Source organism: Erpetoichthys calabaricus, chromosome 12 (assembly GCF_900747795.2).
Source record: "Erpetoichthys calabaricus chromosome 12, fErpCal1.3, whole genome shotgun sequence".
Classification (NCBI taxonomy): Eukaryota; Metazoa; Chordata; class Cladistia; order Polypteriformes; family Polypteridae; genus Erpetoichthys; species Erpetoichthys calabaricus.
Genome location: NC_041405.2, coordinates 12,045,032 through 12,060,008, shown reverse-complemented (window position 1 = coordinate 12,060,008; position 14,977 = coordinate 12,045,032). Strand labels below are relative to the sequence as shown.

The window sequence follows — 14,977 nt, the reverse complement described above, 5'->3', positions numbered from 1 at the left end:
CTATCTATCTATCTATCTATCTATCTATCTATCTATCTATCTATCTATCTATCTATCTATCTATCTATCGACTGTAGGTGTTTCAATATACAGTGTACTCGTTTTACTGTATAGTGTATGCATTTCACTCTGGAATGTATACATTTCAGTATACAGTGTATGTATTTCATTATAGAGAGTATGCATTTCAGTATAGAGTGTATGTACTGCTAAGAATGATTTCTGGTCTAAACGGCACCCCATAGTTTGGCTCCAGTTGAAGTTTCTGTCATTTGATTCAGAACCACTCCTTCTGGTTTTTCTGTTGATTTACCAGCAATCCCTTTCCGACTTGCCTCTTTGTTCAAAATCGTCGCAGCGATAAAGGAACCTGGCACAAACAAAACTTTAAACATGTAAGGACATTTTTCAGCTTTATTATTTCAGGCGCATAGGAAAATTAAGCAACTTTCAGATGTGCTGATTATTTTATACAATTGACTGTGCGCATTAGTGTTTTACTTTGTTTGCTTCGCGTTAACTGTTACTTCCTAAGTGTAGAATTATGGCACTGATATTTTATATATTTTTAAACATTTGACTGCTTCGGAGGATGGTGTATTCATTACGATCCTTACGTAAAACACCATCAGATGTTGGAAGAGTAGGCCGGATAATAAAGTATGGATATTCAACGGAATTCAAAAGCAGCGTCTGCTTGCTAAAACCATGAGGGGCCAAACAGGCCATAATTCATCTATTTGTGTGCATAATCTATTGGTGTACGTTGGTATACTGTAACATCTCGGTCGTCTTAAGGACTGTTCAACCTACTCCTAGCGGGGAGGGCTGCAATCCAATTTACTGGCGCAGTAAAGAAGAAAAGGGATGGTGCCCTGAACGAAGGAGCTGAAAACAGAGGCGGGGATTTCCAGATGGTTCCTGTTAACAAAGTAAAGAATTGGAGGAGAAGGGGACGAGTGAGGTACTGGAGATTCTGGGCGGGATTGGCAGGTTTTTTTTTTTTTTTTTAATTGGGTTTAAAGCGTATCTCATGGCAATGCAATCAAGTTCACAGATCACTGTAAATAGTTCTAGTTCAAAAGCATTGCGTTCGTTTTGGTTTACATTGGTGTATTCTTCTGAGATGGTTCTGAGTCAACAGATTTGCATTCTCTTCCTTGTTCTGCTGTGTCTTCCTTCAAGAACCGCACGGTGCAGTCTATTCAATACTGTTTTCATGCGTACTTAATTGATTGCCTGCTTATCATAACGGTTTAATGCACATAAACTATATTGACTGTTTGCGTATAATATTGATTTGTGTTTGAACTATGTATAGTACTGGTTTAAATACGAACTATGCTGATCTGCCACATGGACAATGTCTGAGCGCAGAATTCACATCAAAGACACCGAGTCTATCAATTAGGACAGCAAATCCAGGTTTCCACCCTGTTTTACAAAATCGAGGTTCCAATCAGCAATTGCTGCATTTTTGAGATGGTCAAGCTGCTCGTCTCCGCAGTTTCCTGATTCGGTAGCTTCGCTGAACAGCCAGTTGGACTGCATGTTTTTGTCACTTGGTTTATGGGGCCGATAACTCCTCCCCCAAATATTATAATAACCAAAGTGTAAGCACGTGTCATCAGTGACGTACAACGCAAAGCGACAACCTCCGCAATGGAGTGGAGCTCTTAAGGTATGGGTGTGCTGCCATCGTGTGGCTATTTAGTGTCACTTCTCATTGTTTATTTTAATACTCTGAGAAATTTCCCTAAACGTTGTAGGACATATTCGGAAAATATCCATTATCATCAACATGGATTTCCAAAAAGTTTCAGGATTTGACTCGCACAGCTATTTAATTTATTTAAATATCAAGGATTATATTTTTTTATTCGTTTTAAACTTTATAACTACAGCCCCTGTTTTCTTCACATTTATGTTAAGGCAGATATTTGAGGACTGTTCTGTTTGTTTGATCTTGTGGTGTCAATTTTTCAAGGGCTTTAATGAGCATTTTCTCCAGTATGTCCTGTTTATGTACTTCTACCTAGTTAATTGCAGTAGTCCTATACCCTTAGATTGACTTTATGACTCTGATGCAACCTACAATGAATTGTTTGATAATGTACCCCATACCACTGTTTGGTTAGGTACATTTGACTTCCTCAATATTCTGATCTTTGTTTTCTAGATCATTGACTTTATTTCTGTGTTCATTTAATTATTGGTAACAATGCAGGCAGTCTTTCAGGCACAAACTATTCCCATTTTAAATTTGCATCATCTCGAGGCCTTATCCTTTAATATAGCCTTAGAACTTCCTGTTTTACACTTTTGTCAAGTTGTGCCACCAGGTGCATTGTCAGAGAGACATTCACATGTAGAAATGTGTGGTTTGAAGGTGCTCCATTCCAGGTCATATACTAACATGGGGCCTTTAACATATACAGTGGTGTGAAAAACTATTTGCCCCCTTCCTGATTTCTTATTCTTTTGCATGTTTGTCACACAAAATGTTTCTGATCATCAAACACATTTAACCATTAGTCAAATATAACACAAGTAAACACAAAATGCAGTTTGTAAATGGTGGTTTTTATTATTTAGGGAGAAAAAAAAATCCAAACCTACATGGCCCTGTGTGAAAAAGTAATTGCCCCCTGAACCTAATAACTGGTTGGGCCACCCTTAGCAGCAATAACTGCAATCAAGCGTTTGCGATAACTTGCAATGAGTCTTTTACAGCGCTCTGGAGGAATTTTGGGCCCACTCATCTTTGCAAAATTGTTGTAATTCAGCTTTATTTGAGGGTTTTCTAGCATGAACCGCCTTTTTAAGGTCATGCCATAGCATCTCAATTGGATTCAGGTCAGGACTTTGACTAGGCCACTCCAAAGTCTTCATTTTGTTTTTCTTCAGCCATTCAGAGGTGGATTTGCTGGTGTGTTTTGGGTCATTGTCCTGTTGCAGCACCCAAGATCGCTTCAGCTTGAGTTGACGAACAGATGGCCGGGACATTCTCCTTCAGGATTTTTTGGTAGACAGTAGAATTCATGGTTCCATCTATCACAGCAAGCCTTCCAGGTCCTGAAGCAGCAAAACAACCCCAGACCATCACACTACCACCACCATATTTTACTGTTGGTATGATGTTCTTTTTCTGAAATGCTGTGTTCCTTTTACGCCAGATGTAACGGGATATTTGCCTTCCAAAAAGTTCAACTTTTGTCTCATCAGTCCACAAGGTATTTTCCCAAAAGTCTTGGCAATCATTGAGATGTTTCTTAGCAAAATTGAGACGAGCCCTAATGTTCTTTTTGCTTAACAGTGGTTTGCGTCTTGGAAATCTGCCATGCAGGCCGTTTTTGCCCAGTCTCTTTCTTATGGTGGAGTCGTGAACACTGACCTTAATTGAGGCAGGTGAGGCCTGCAGTTCTTTAGACGTTGTCCTGGGGTCTTTTGTGACCTCTCGGATGAGTCGTCTCTGCGCTCTTGGGGTAATTTTGGTCGGCCGGCCACTCCTGGGAAGGTTCACCACTGTTCCATGTTTTTGCCATTTGTGGATAATGGCTCTCACTGTGGTTCGCTGGAGTCCCAAAGCTTTAGAAATGGCTTTATAACCTTTACCAGACTGATAGATCTCAATTACTTCTGTTCTCATTTGTTCCTGAATTTCTTTGGATCTTGGCATGATGTCTAGCTTTTGAGGTGCTTTTGGTCTACTTCTCTGTGTCAGGCAGCTCCTATTTAAGTGATTTCTTGATTGAAACAGGTGTGGCAGTAATCAGGCCTGGGGGTGGCTACGGAAATTGAACTCAGGTGTGATACACCACAGTTAGGTTATTTTTTAACAAGGGGGCAATTACTTTTTCACACAGGGCCATGTAGGTTTGGATTTTTTTTCTCCCTAAATAATAAAAACCATCATTTAAAAACTGCATTTTGTGTTTACTTGTGTTATATTTGAGTAATGGTTAAATGTGTTTGATGATCAGAAACATTTTGTGTGACAAACATGCAAAAGAATAAGAAATCAGGAAGGAGGCAAATAGTTTTTCACACCACTGTATAGTTCAGGCCAGGACTGCACAGAATGAGTGTATGAATATGTGTGTGATATGTAGGCATCAGTATATAGTGACTTGTATTAAGGGAATGTCCCTAAAACACATCTCAGACATTAAGAATTTTAAAAAGTACTATCCATTTCTGAACTAATAGAAGGTTACACCATTTAGTGTAAAAGCAAATCTGAGAATGAGGCTTAACCCATCTTCAGAGCCTCATATCTTCATCAGCTATCAGACCTTCCATTTTGCATTAATGAGCACTTAAGCACCTCTTGTCGTGTTATGTGCCTGAGGATACATCCTTCTACACCTACCATGGCCTTCGGTGATGCAGCCAAAGTAAGGTTTTATAGCGATTTTGATTGCATAGTGAAAGCAAACCGTACTGGAGACAAACTTCTTGCACTGACCATCTTTAGTACTAGAGTCAGCAAACCTGGAATGGAGTGTTATGGGACTATGTTTTGGAAAAACTAATGACCTATTACCTTTATAATGACCTATTATAACACTGCATGAAAGCCAACATTGCACATGCCGGGCTTGCAGCTGGAGCAAAGTGGACAAGGCCAGTTTCTTCAGCAGACTGTGATAAGACAAGTCCCCCAAAAACCTTGAAGAGAGTCTCCATGAAGACCCGATAGCTGCCTCAGAGAAATGGTTCTATCAGCAGAGTGAAGACGATTTATTTACCCCCACTGTCAATGTTCATTATGGCTGAAGATGTATGACTTGGGCTCCACAGCCACCTTCAAACCCACAACAAGTAAGCTGTGTAAATACAAATGTGTGGATGGAGTTAGCATGTTCTCCTATTTGATGTGTTATAATAGCACTATGTATGGTTATACACTAAAAGCTAGGATGAACCAATAAATTAAGTTAGAAGTTCAAAAGAGACAAAAAAGCATGGGGTGCATGAAGGACCCAGTTACCAGGTAGAGGAGTCGCTGCCCTAAAAAAAATTACCTTAATTGGCTTCTGTTTGTTTTGCAGGATGCACACTTGGATACTGGTACCGGTCATTTTGTCCTACGTCTCTCCAGTTTGTAAGTTTTAGCAAGGCATTCCCACTGCCACTTTAAATGTTAACATCTTTCATATGTAATACACTTTCTTAACTCTGCTCATTACTCTTTATTTACTTTTTTTATTTATTTATTTGCACCTGTCAGTGGCCTTTGAGGTGATCTGCAAGCCAAAGTACCTTCAAACGCCTGTTGGGTACAATACATCACTTAGATGCTTCTGGAAATGTGAGAGTAAATGTGCTGCAGAAAGAATCATCTGGTCAAAAGATAACCGCATACTTCAGGCATATCCACCACTTGAAAATCAGAATAATACAACAGCAGATGACCGATTTCAGTTTATGTACCAGAATATAGAAAATGGGAATTTTGTTCTGAACATTGAACATCTTCAAATGTCAGATACAGGAACCTATGAGTGTACGCTTATCAGCGATGGAGACCATCATGAGGGGAACATATATTTGCAAGTGTCAGGTAAAGTGGCAGCTTTAATAAAAACAAAAAAGAAACATTTGTAGTAATTCCAATATTAAGCCCAAAAAGGCAAACTTTATTTAAAACATGGCAGAGGTTTGACACCAGCTCAAGTTTATTGGTTTCCTAGACTGGATATTTATTCCCTTTTGTTGTTCTGCTTCTCCCTGTAAAAATGACTCTGGTTCTTTATCAGCCAGTTTGATTTTTGCTTTTTCTTGACATAAGATTTGAGTAATTTATTTAAGGGGCTAATTTTGCTGTAGATTTGTAAAACATAACTGAATTTCTGAGAAGAGAGAAGGAATGCAAAAGCCAGAGACCACTTTGCAGAGATCTGTTTTTACTTTTAACATTAAAGACTCTTTCTGTTGTTCATTGTCAAAAAGGCCAAAATATATGGTATTTAATGTTGTATAACAAGAAAATGCATCAACTTCCAAAGGAGTCATTGCGTTATACACTGTGTACTTTGTTTCACAGGCATTGTTAACATTTTGCTGTACTTCAGCTAAGTTCATGCCTGAGAGAGATCAAACTCTTCTTTATTTCCATTTATCGTTGCAGCGCTCCAAACCTAGAATGAGACCGAGCACACAAAAATCTTTTTTTTTATGTATAAAACATAAAGGAAGGATCATTCAAAATAAGACAAACACAGAGTACAAAGCAAAGGGCAAATAACAAAGCATTTTCCCATCTGGGCCTAGCTGCGGTACATTGGTTAGTCCCCTCTCTAAATAATGTGACAAGACAATCTAACCCCACTACAGTTCTAAAAGAGTACTCCTTTATAATACATCCCATACCTCTCTTGGCCCATCACTGGTCAATCTTCCTCCCAGCATTTCAGGCATTTCCCGCACATGTCCCTCACAACTCAAAGCTTCTTTTATTTGGATGGAAGCATCATTTTACCTTTGAGAATTGCTTACAGTCCTGACAGGATTGATATCCAGTTCAATGACTGGTCTTAATTTGGACCACACACACTAGCCTTGAACTCCACTTGGTGCCTGCTGGAGTCTTTCTAGCCTTAGAGCTACTATGGGCTTTAAAGGGCCAGGACTAGGACTCCATTGAAGCCCCTGAGGCACTTTGCTTCTGAAGGACGGCACACTCCCTCATTAATGCATTCAGGTCTTTGAATCCCATTGTGTCATTGGGGAACATTATATCTTTCCTCCCATCTTTTTTGCACTGGGTGAATAGCTGATAGGGGTTTGAATACTTTCTGTATCCACTGTATATAAGAACCACTTTATTATATTTTTATTATAGTGGCTATATTTCTACAGCATAAATGTTTGTCCTCCATTGTTTTCCTAGGACAGTTTTATTGCCAATATATTACTAGTGTTCCTTTGTACCATACATTTACTTATTTTTTTTTCTTTTAATAAATGAAAATAAAAAGCACCAATATATTATTATTGAACATTTTTATCCCCTTTAGATCCAGATGAAAAACACAGCAAGAATGTTACAGAACAACCTGGTAGATACTAATAAGAATTTTCATTTCAGGCAGTTGTGTAAACCCATTTGTTACATTAGTTTATTTACATGGTGGTGATAATGATACCACTTTCAACATTAAAGAAAAAAAAAAACAAATAAAATGTAACTGATCGAAATTAGTAGGTGCAAAAATACAGAATTACTGTGTGGTAATGAAAATGAAGGGCTCAAGGTTATCATGTTGTTTTTTGAAGCTTCAACATATTTCACTTCATTTTATTTATGTATTTTTTTGTTTATGTATTTATTTTCTTGTAGATCCAAACCAGAAATTTGAAGTGGCGATTTGTTATGATTGTAAGTCAAGAATAATCCTTAAATCCTTGTAATTCATTTGCTGTTTGCTGCTATACATCACCAGTATCCTTATTCTGTTCCTATGATTTTGGAAATCTAATTGAAAAGTCCATTTTCAGTTTTTCAGTTGGCTGAAGTTAGGCTTGGGCACTCAAATGATTTACAGAATGGACAGGACCATAGAAACATGCTCTCGTTTGTCTGCTATGGACTAGCACGACATCCAGGGCTGTTTCTTGTCTTGCTCCCAGTGCTGCCCAGGTAGACTCCAGGCCACCAGCCCTTAAATGGATTAAGCAGGCTTGAGTATGTATGAATAACCTAGAAGATAGATAGATAGATAGATAGATTCATATTACTAACCGAGAATGGTAAACCGGATATGGACACAGGTACATGGCATGCCCATGGACGCAGGAGACATAGTGCGCAGGCGGCAAAAGCTCAACTAACGGAAATACAAAATAAAGCAACGGACTCCACAGCATATGTGAATCGTGGAACACGAGATTCTTGCAAGACACGCCTTACTTACAAAAGATATCATATAAGAGCTCACCCATCAAAAAACACTCAGTCATGTAGTACACACAGATCATGTGCTCTCAGCACATATAAAGCGTATAAGGACAATACGGAGAGTAGAGACCCAAAGGCGTTGGAGAGAAAAAAAGGCAGATAAGAGATTATGAATTCGAAAGGCTCCAACAAACAATGGCGCGATACACATGCAGACAAAGGTACAGAATATGAAAGCAGTGAAATCCAAAAGTATTGTAGCGTCCCAGCCAGGTTGAGGGCTGTTTGGTTTTAAGTGACTGTTAGGTCCGATGGAGGGAGAGCGGAGTACAGCACGGAGGACTGATAGCGGGATATTGATTGATGCGGTAAGGGGGGGGGGGGGGGGGGTGTTGGAGAGGGTGCTAGAAAGTTGTGTTTGGGGTTAGGAAGTCGGCGATTGTTCAAGTAAAACTTTTGTGACACTTTATCATGTCAGTCGCTACAGTATCAAAGAAAAGATAGAAACGATCGCATTACCGCAAACAGAAGGTGATTAATCATCAGAGCCAGGTGTAATTGAAAAAATAGCAGGACAAATCAAGGTCAGAAATAAAAGGCAAAGAGTAAACAACAAAGTCTTTTCGCATTTGCCTCATTCAATGCACAAAACGTGGATTTACACAATAATGGACCATACGCTATGAGAATCTGTGGTCCCGGAACAGTTAAAGCAACAACAAGTTAAATTTCAAAGAATACACAATTCGGTCAGGTGTATATTGATGATCACAGAGAAGCGATGCAAATTTTAACAGGCAAAAAGAAAGGTAATGTATATATTCCGCAAATAACATTACACACCAGAGGAGATCTTGACATGCCATTCATATTAAAATGTTTACAGTTTACCGTGAGAATAGCATTTGCTATGACAATCGATAAATCACTGAGACAAACATTAGAAAAAGTCAGATTATTTATTAGAGAAACAGAAACTTACGGGCATTGTCACAATGTGTCTCCAAAAAAAATTGTTTTTAATGAAGCTTTAAAGTAAAAGTGCAAATAATGAAATTGAAACAATTCCAAAGAAATTAACCAAACACAGGGGTTGGCGAGCGAAGCCCCCTAGTAGATAGATAGATAGATAGATAGATAGATAGATAGATAGATAGATAGATAGATAGATAGATAGATAGATAGATAGATAGATAGATAGATAGATAGATAGATAGATAGATAGATAGATAGATAGATAGATAGATAGATAGATAGATAGATAGATACTTTATTAATCCCAATGGGAAATTCACATACTCCAGCAGCAGCATACTGATACAAAAAACAATATTAAATTAAAGATTGATAACAATGCAGGTATACAGACAGACAATAACTTTGTATAATGTAAACGTTTACCCTCCGGGTGGAAGTGAAGAGTCACATACTTTGGGGGAGGAACGATCTCCTCAGTGTGTCAGTAGAGCAGGACGGTGACAGCAGTCTGTCGCTGAAGCTGCTCTTCTGTCTGGAGATGATCCTGTTCAATGGATGCAGTGGATTCTCCATAATTGATAGGAGCCTGCTGAGCGCCCGTCGCTCTGCCACAGATGTCAAGCTGTCCAGCTCCATGCCAACAATAGAGCCTGCCTTCCTCACTAGTTTGTCCAGGCATTAGGCGTCCTTCTTCTTAATGCTGCCTCCCCAGCACACCACCGCATAGAAGAGGGCGCTCACCACAACCATCTGATATAAAATATAGGCATATAAAGAAATGAATTAAATTGAATAGTATTTAATTTGCCTCCTCTTGGCTATAATAAGCAAGGTAGCATTACACATTCTCTACACTGTTAAGGAATCACACTTAGAAAGTGACAAGGGGGTAGGGAGACCGCTTTCTTCCTCTTTATTTTCATATCTCCGAAAAAAGCAGAACATGGACTCGTTATGTTAGGGAGCAAGCAGTATGCATGGGAAGCTTCCTTTGAAATTCTGCTGATCCTAGTAGTACTAGGGTGGTGTACCATGTTAGCCATCATGGATGTAGTGAGAAGTCAAGCAAAATGACACCTTTTATTGGCTAACTAAAAAGATTACAATATGCAAGCTTTCGAAGCAACTCAGGCCCCTTCTTCAGGCAAGGTAAGAAGGTGCCTGAGTTGCCTCGAAAGTTTGCATATCGTAATCTTTTTAGTTAGCTAATAAAAGGTGTCATTTTGCTTGACTTCTCACTGCTTATCCTAGTGAAATAGTTTTTATTTTTTTATTTTTTTTACATGAAGATTTTGTAGCTCTTGTGAATCCAGATGAAAAACAGGAAATTAATTTTAGGCATCTTGGTAAGTAGTGACAGGACAGGAAAATTTGGGCCCTTTCTTAATTCTGGACAACTTTTCCTAAAGATCTCCTTCTGGTTAGGTAACACATCTAAACAGATTTTTCCAGGTTGCTTGAAGCAATGATTCAGATGTCTGAAAAACACTTTCGTAAAATGGAGATCGAGTTCCATGATTGTGCTTGAAACTATGGAGAGGGTAAACATATTAATGCTTGTAGTTGAAGGCAGTGTTGTATTGCATGTCTTAATAATATTTTTCCCTGTAATGAAACCTTTCAAACACCCCTATGTCAATAAATTCTTACTTTAGGCACATTAAATATTATTTTGTAGGTATGTGTATGTGTGTGTTGTGTGTAAAAAAAAAAAAAGTAATAAATGGTGTGATCAGAACATGCAGGAAAGTTGGCACAGGACAGGGATAGGGATCAACAAGGCTCAAGAAAGAGAAGTGAAACCTGCACTGTTAAGGATGGCATATGTCTTCATGCCAATACAGAAGGAACACCTGCAGAATTATAGTAGTCATTTTAAATGGAAATCTATCAAGGAATTGTCTTCTTATAGAAACTGATGGCTCAGTAGATTCTAGCCTGGTGCCCTTGTTGCAAAGACAAAACAGAGATAAAAATGTAAAGTTAGTAAGTTTGGAATGGTGCTAACCTTATGGTCTGAAGTCTCAATAAACACACGTAGACTATTTTGCTTTGCAGTTTTATTATTGGTTAGGAAAACAAATTATTGTTTCATTGTAAGAATGTATATCACGTCATTTTCTAAAACCTAATCCTGAACAGACTGTCAATGTGCTGGAGCCTACCCCAACCAGCACAAGGTGACAAGGCAAATCCTGGACAGTGTGCCAGTCCATGGCATTGCAAACACACACCAAACACACATTAGGGCCAGTTTAGCTTTGACAATCCACCTAAATTGCATGTCTGCAGACTGTGGGATGAAACTGGAGCACCTGGAGAAAACCCACACAGACACGGGGAGAACATTCAAACTCCACTCGGGGAGGCTCAAGGACACACACCCTGGACTTCTTACCACTAAGCAGCAGCATTAACACTGTGCCACCATGCCACCCAAGAATGTATGTAGATGGCAAAACGTTTTAAAGGACACAGGACCATCAGTTCTTATTTGATTATGTTATCTAAGTCTCATTTGTCTTTGTAACCCACAACTAATACTTAAACCACTGATCCTAGGAAAAAATGAATACAGGGCAGGGTTATGTCATGAAATTATCCTATAGCTTTTGAAATATTGACACTAGTAGTACATTTCAATTTTTATGAAAATGTTCAATTATGTGACAATGCACTTAGAGAACTATTGTCTTTGTAGACAAATGTATTAATGCTGGTTTTCTCATTTAGTTTTAGGGACTATAAGGTTTATTGGTAAAGTCTTGGTTGTTATCTTGGCTATTGTATTACCCGTGTTGGCCTGTGTACTTTGGAAAAAAAAGTTAGGTAAGTCCACATGTTAAAAAAAAAAAAAAATTTATTACCAATTTTTGTAGAATTTCGTGAATTTGATCAACAGTTCCTATTTTAATTCAAAATAACTTTTCTTCTATGACTTATTTTGAATACAGATCTACTTATATTTTTTTTGTCTTTAGGATGCAGTTACTATTACAAGGAAATGAAATTACCATACTCTGGTGATGTAGAAGATAATATCTCTATAGGCTCAGTTTCTTCCAAGTCTGAGCTGATTAAAAAAGTCTAAAACATGACTGGACAGAAGTAGCATGAAGCTCTCCACATTCCTTCTCAGCTACACCATCGCTACATGGACTCCTGGGTCTGGCTAAAACTAGAAGATTAATCCAAAATAACGTCTACACAAAAGACATTTACACTTGCTGTTATCAAGACCCAAGTACTGCAAGGTATCATGAGGCACAGGTTCAAGTAAGTATCTTGTTGAACTGGGCAGAAGAAAAAAGGAGGAATGACCGGAGAGCTGCAGATCTTCGACTGTTAACAAGAATGAGACAGAAAGGATTATCTTATTCTAGAATATTGCCAAACCTTGCTACCAGCTTGTTTTGGTCAGGGTTGCAGTTTGCACTAATGGCCTGCATCATTGCACTTCTCAATCTGATAGAGACATTTTGGGAAGAGGTGGAATAAATGGTTTAGTGATAGCAAATCCACCAGTCTCGCTTGATGCGATTGTGAGGCATGGATCAAAATCCCCCAAAATATGTTTTCCCACACCTTACTGAATCCATGCCTCTGAGAATTAACGCTATTGTAAGGGTAAATGGGGTTTGTACGTATTGCTAGATAAGTGAACCTAACACAATGACCATTGTATATTACATGTGGGCCCCTTCGCTAATTATTTTACAATCTATGCTTCAATGCTCTTCAAAAGTTTTTAAAACAATAAGAAATATGTGTATATTTTTGATTAAAGTTTTTAGAAACTGGTTTGATTTATCATATGGGTGCCTTTCTACCTTTGCTTAAGCAGGTAGTCTTCCTCATTTAACTTAGATTTCCACACTCAGTTGAGAAACAAAATTGGTGTAATGGAACTGGTATCCAGTTTGAACCAGTGTGGATCATCACAGAGAGTTAACGTGGTGAACTTTTATAAGAATCATATTCTGATGAAGAACAATAGATCAGTGTAAAGGCTCATTTTAGTTAAGCTAAGTCTATTTTTTCATTGGAATCCTAAAACACATCGGTTTGAGTCTACTGTCCTGCTCCACTTAAAAAAACACTATTACAAACAACAACTATGAACTCTTCAAACACCTAATTCCCTCACTATATATCAAACTAGCCATGTGCGCCCAACTACGTTGCGTGTGTTAAAGTTGTCTGTGAAGGGCTCCCTGTTTAAATGCGGCTGCCAGTCGTGAAGTGGGCCCTTCGTCGCACAGCATTATGATTTTTTATAAAGGAAACAAAATTACAAAACAAAACCCTTGGACATTGATTCGATAGGAACGGCCTACTCGGAATCACTGTCCGAATAGTAATTATGTGGTGGTGTAGGAGCATTTCTGCTTCTCTCCGTTCACAGTCCGTCTCATTTTCACGACGCTGTCATTTCCTCTCACGATCTCTTCTCAACCTTTCTCCAATCTCGCAGGTTGCTTTGTGGCAATCCAAAGAGTAAGGCAATATACACGGAGCAATGGTTATAAAAGGGGGACACATAGGTATCCAGGCTCTTTAAAGCATAAATAGGGATCACTTCACTGACATGTGAGCAAGTCACGGTACAACTGTGAGACGCGCAGCACTCGCCGGCTGCAACGTAACAATAATAATTTCCGGAACATGCTGTTACGTTGTCATTCATTTTACCCACTGCCTTTCTTTCATTCATATGTTACGTAGGCACGTACCTTTTATCTTCGGCAATCTCATTCTCTAACAAGGCCTCAGGAGCTAACCAGCGTAACACTGTCCACCACCCCTTTCATTATTCCGGCACATTGTTGACATCCGTGAGTAACAACAGCGTACTAAACTGGAAGGTGTTCTACGTATGCGTGGAATTCACGGACAAACAAAGATCAAGATCCAAATGAAGATTATATATAAAGATTAGTTACTTTAAAGCACAACAATTTGTTTAGTTTGAATGTCTGTGTTTTGAGGTGTGACTGGAGTACTACAGTCTTCAGTAGTATAAGCCTGGAGGAGATTCTTAATGCAATGCCTATGTTTTAGCTGTCTCTCTACTGCCATCTAGTGCTGCTTCTTCTAATTCATTCGCGGACAAACAAAGATCAAGATCCAAATGAAGATTATATATAGAGATTATACACACAAACATTAAATGCAGAAAAACTCCTCCTCAAACACAGCTACTAACGTGAAAATGAAGACAAAGTCAAACAAGATAACACAGTTCCTACCTCAAAGAGCAAAAAGAAAAAGACAAAAAAAAAAAAAACCAGACCAAAACATGCCAAGAAAGTATGATTTAATTTTTAGGAGAACCATGATAGTGGGAAACATTTGGAGCAATTCCCATGAAAAACTACCAAGGTAGGGTTAAGTATAACCTGTGAGCAAATTGCAATTACATGAAGAGGTGGATATCTAAAACATATGTTTATTAAAATGGGACTCCAATTAAAGGTAGCCCAGATTTTGAAGAAGGGAATAAGCAGATTACCTGATAGTCAGTGAAAGGCATTTAGCAGATGGGCAGGTTCCTGAAAAGAAGGGAGAAGCTCTGAAGATTTAAAAAGAAAATGGAGGCTGTGAACAAAAGAACAAGGAAGGAGGTATATAATGTGGTGGACAGATGGGACGCCACTTTGACACTGGATCAGAGGGAGCAGTCATGGGATGCACACTACGTCCTCCGGTACACTTGTTGGCAACCCCCTGGGTTGCATCGGGGCCAATAGTTTGGAACACCGGAGCTCATTCCTGTTGAGCTCCGTGGTCACCACCAGGGGGAGCTGCACGGCCTAACGAGCCCCTCTGGGTGGGAACACAGCCAGAAGTAGGTCAACGAGCACCTGCAGCACTTCCGGGTGGGCTATAAAAGAGGCCGACAGTCACCAGTCCGGGTGCCAGAGTCGGGAGGAGGAGAAGGACGAAGCTGCCTGGGAGAAGTAGTGGAGGAAGAAGAGTGTGGTGTGGGGTGATTTACTTTGTGTGTTGTTTTGGAACTGTGTTGGGCCTGTGGGACATGGGGAAGATGTGCCCAACGGCGGAAGAAAAATTAAAAACCTTTTCATTTATTTCTAC

At 39.0% G+C, this 14,977-nt stretch overlaps 1 protein-coding gene across 2 annotated transcripts; it reads left to right on the top strand.

The window, feature by feature from the left end:
- The first annotated feature begins 266 nt into the window (after positions 1-266).
- On the top strand, positions 267-12,682 carry LOC114661875 (uncharacterized). Of its 2 annotated transcripts, none has more exons than XM_028815099.1 (6): positions 267-395; positions 5,055-5,107; positions 5,234-5,566; positions 7,346-7,384; positions 11,615-11,710; positions 11,863-12,682. In XM_028815099.1, coding segments are annotated over exons 1-6 (633 nt in total). In that variant the 5' UTR covers positions 267-393; the 3' UTR covers positions 11,973-12,682. The 2 variants fall into 2 exon arrangements, with proteins under 2 accessions (XP_028670932.1, XP_028670931.1); XM_028815098.2 differs by lacking the exon at positions 267-395 and adding an exon at positions 835-964.
- Positions 12,683-14,977: the final 2,295 nt, after the last annotated feature.

What these genes read in the sequence shown, in the direction of transcription:
- LOC114661875 (XM_028815098.2), top strand. Translation starts at nt 915, where the DNA reads ATGGTTCCTGTTAACAAAGTAAAGAATTGGAGGAGAAGGGGACGAGTG. An exon ending in GTCCTACGTCTCTCCAGTTT is followed by an intron (nt 5,108 to 5,233) that starts GTAAGTTTTAGC and finishes TGCACCTGTCAG; the next exon opens with TGGCCTTTGAGGTGATCTGC. An exon ending in AGTGGCGATTTGTTATGATT is followed by an intron (nt 7,385 to 11,614) that starts GTAAGTCAAGAA and finishes TTTCTCATTTAG; the next exon opens with TTTTAGGGACTATAAGGTTT.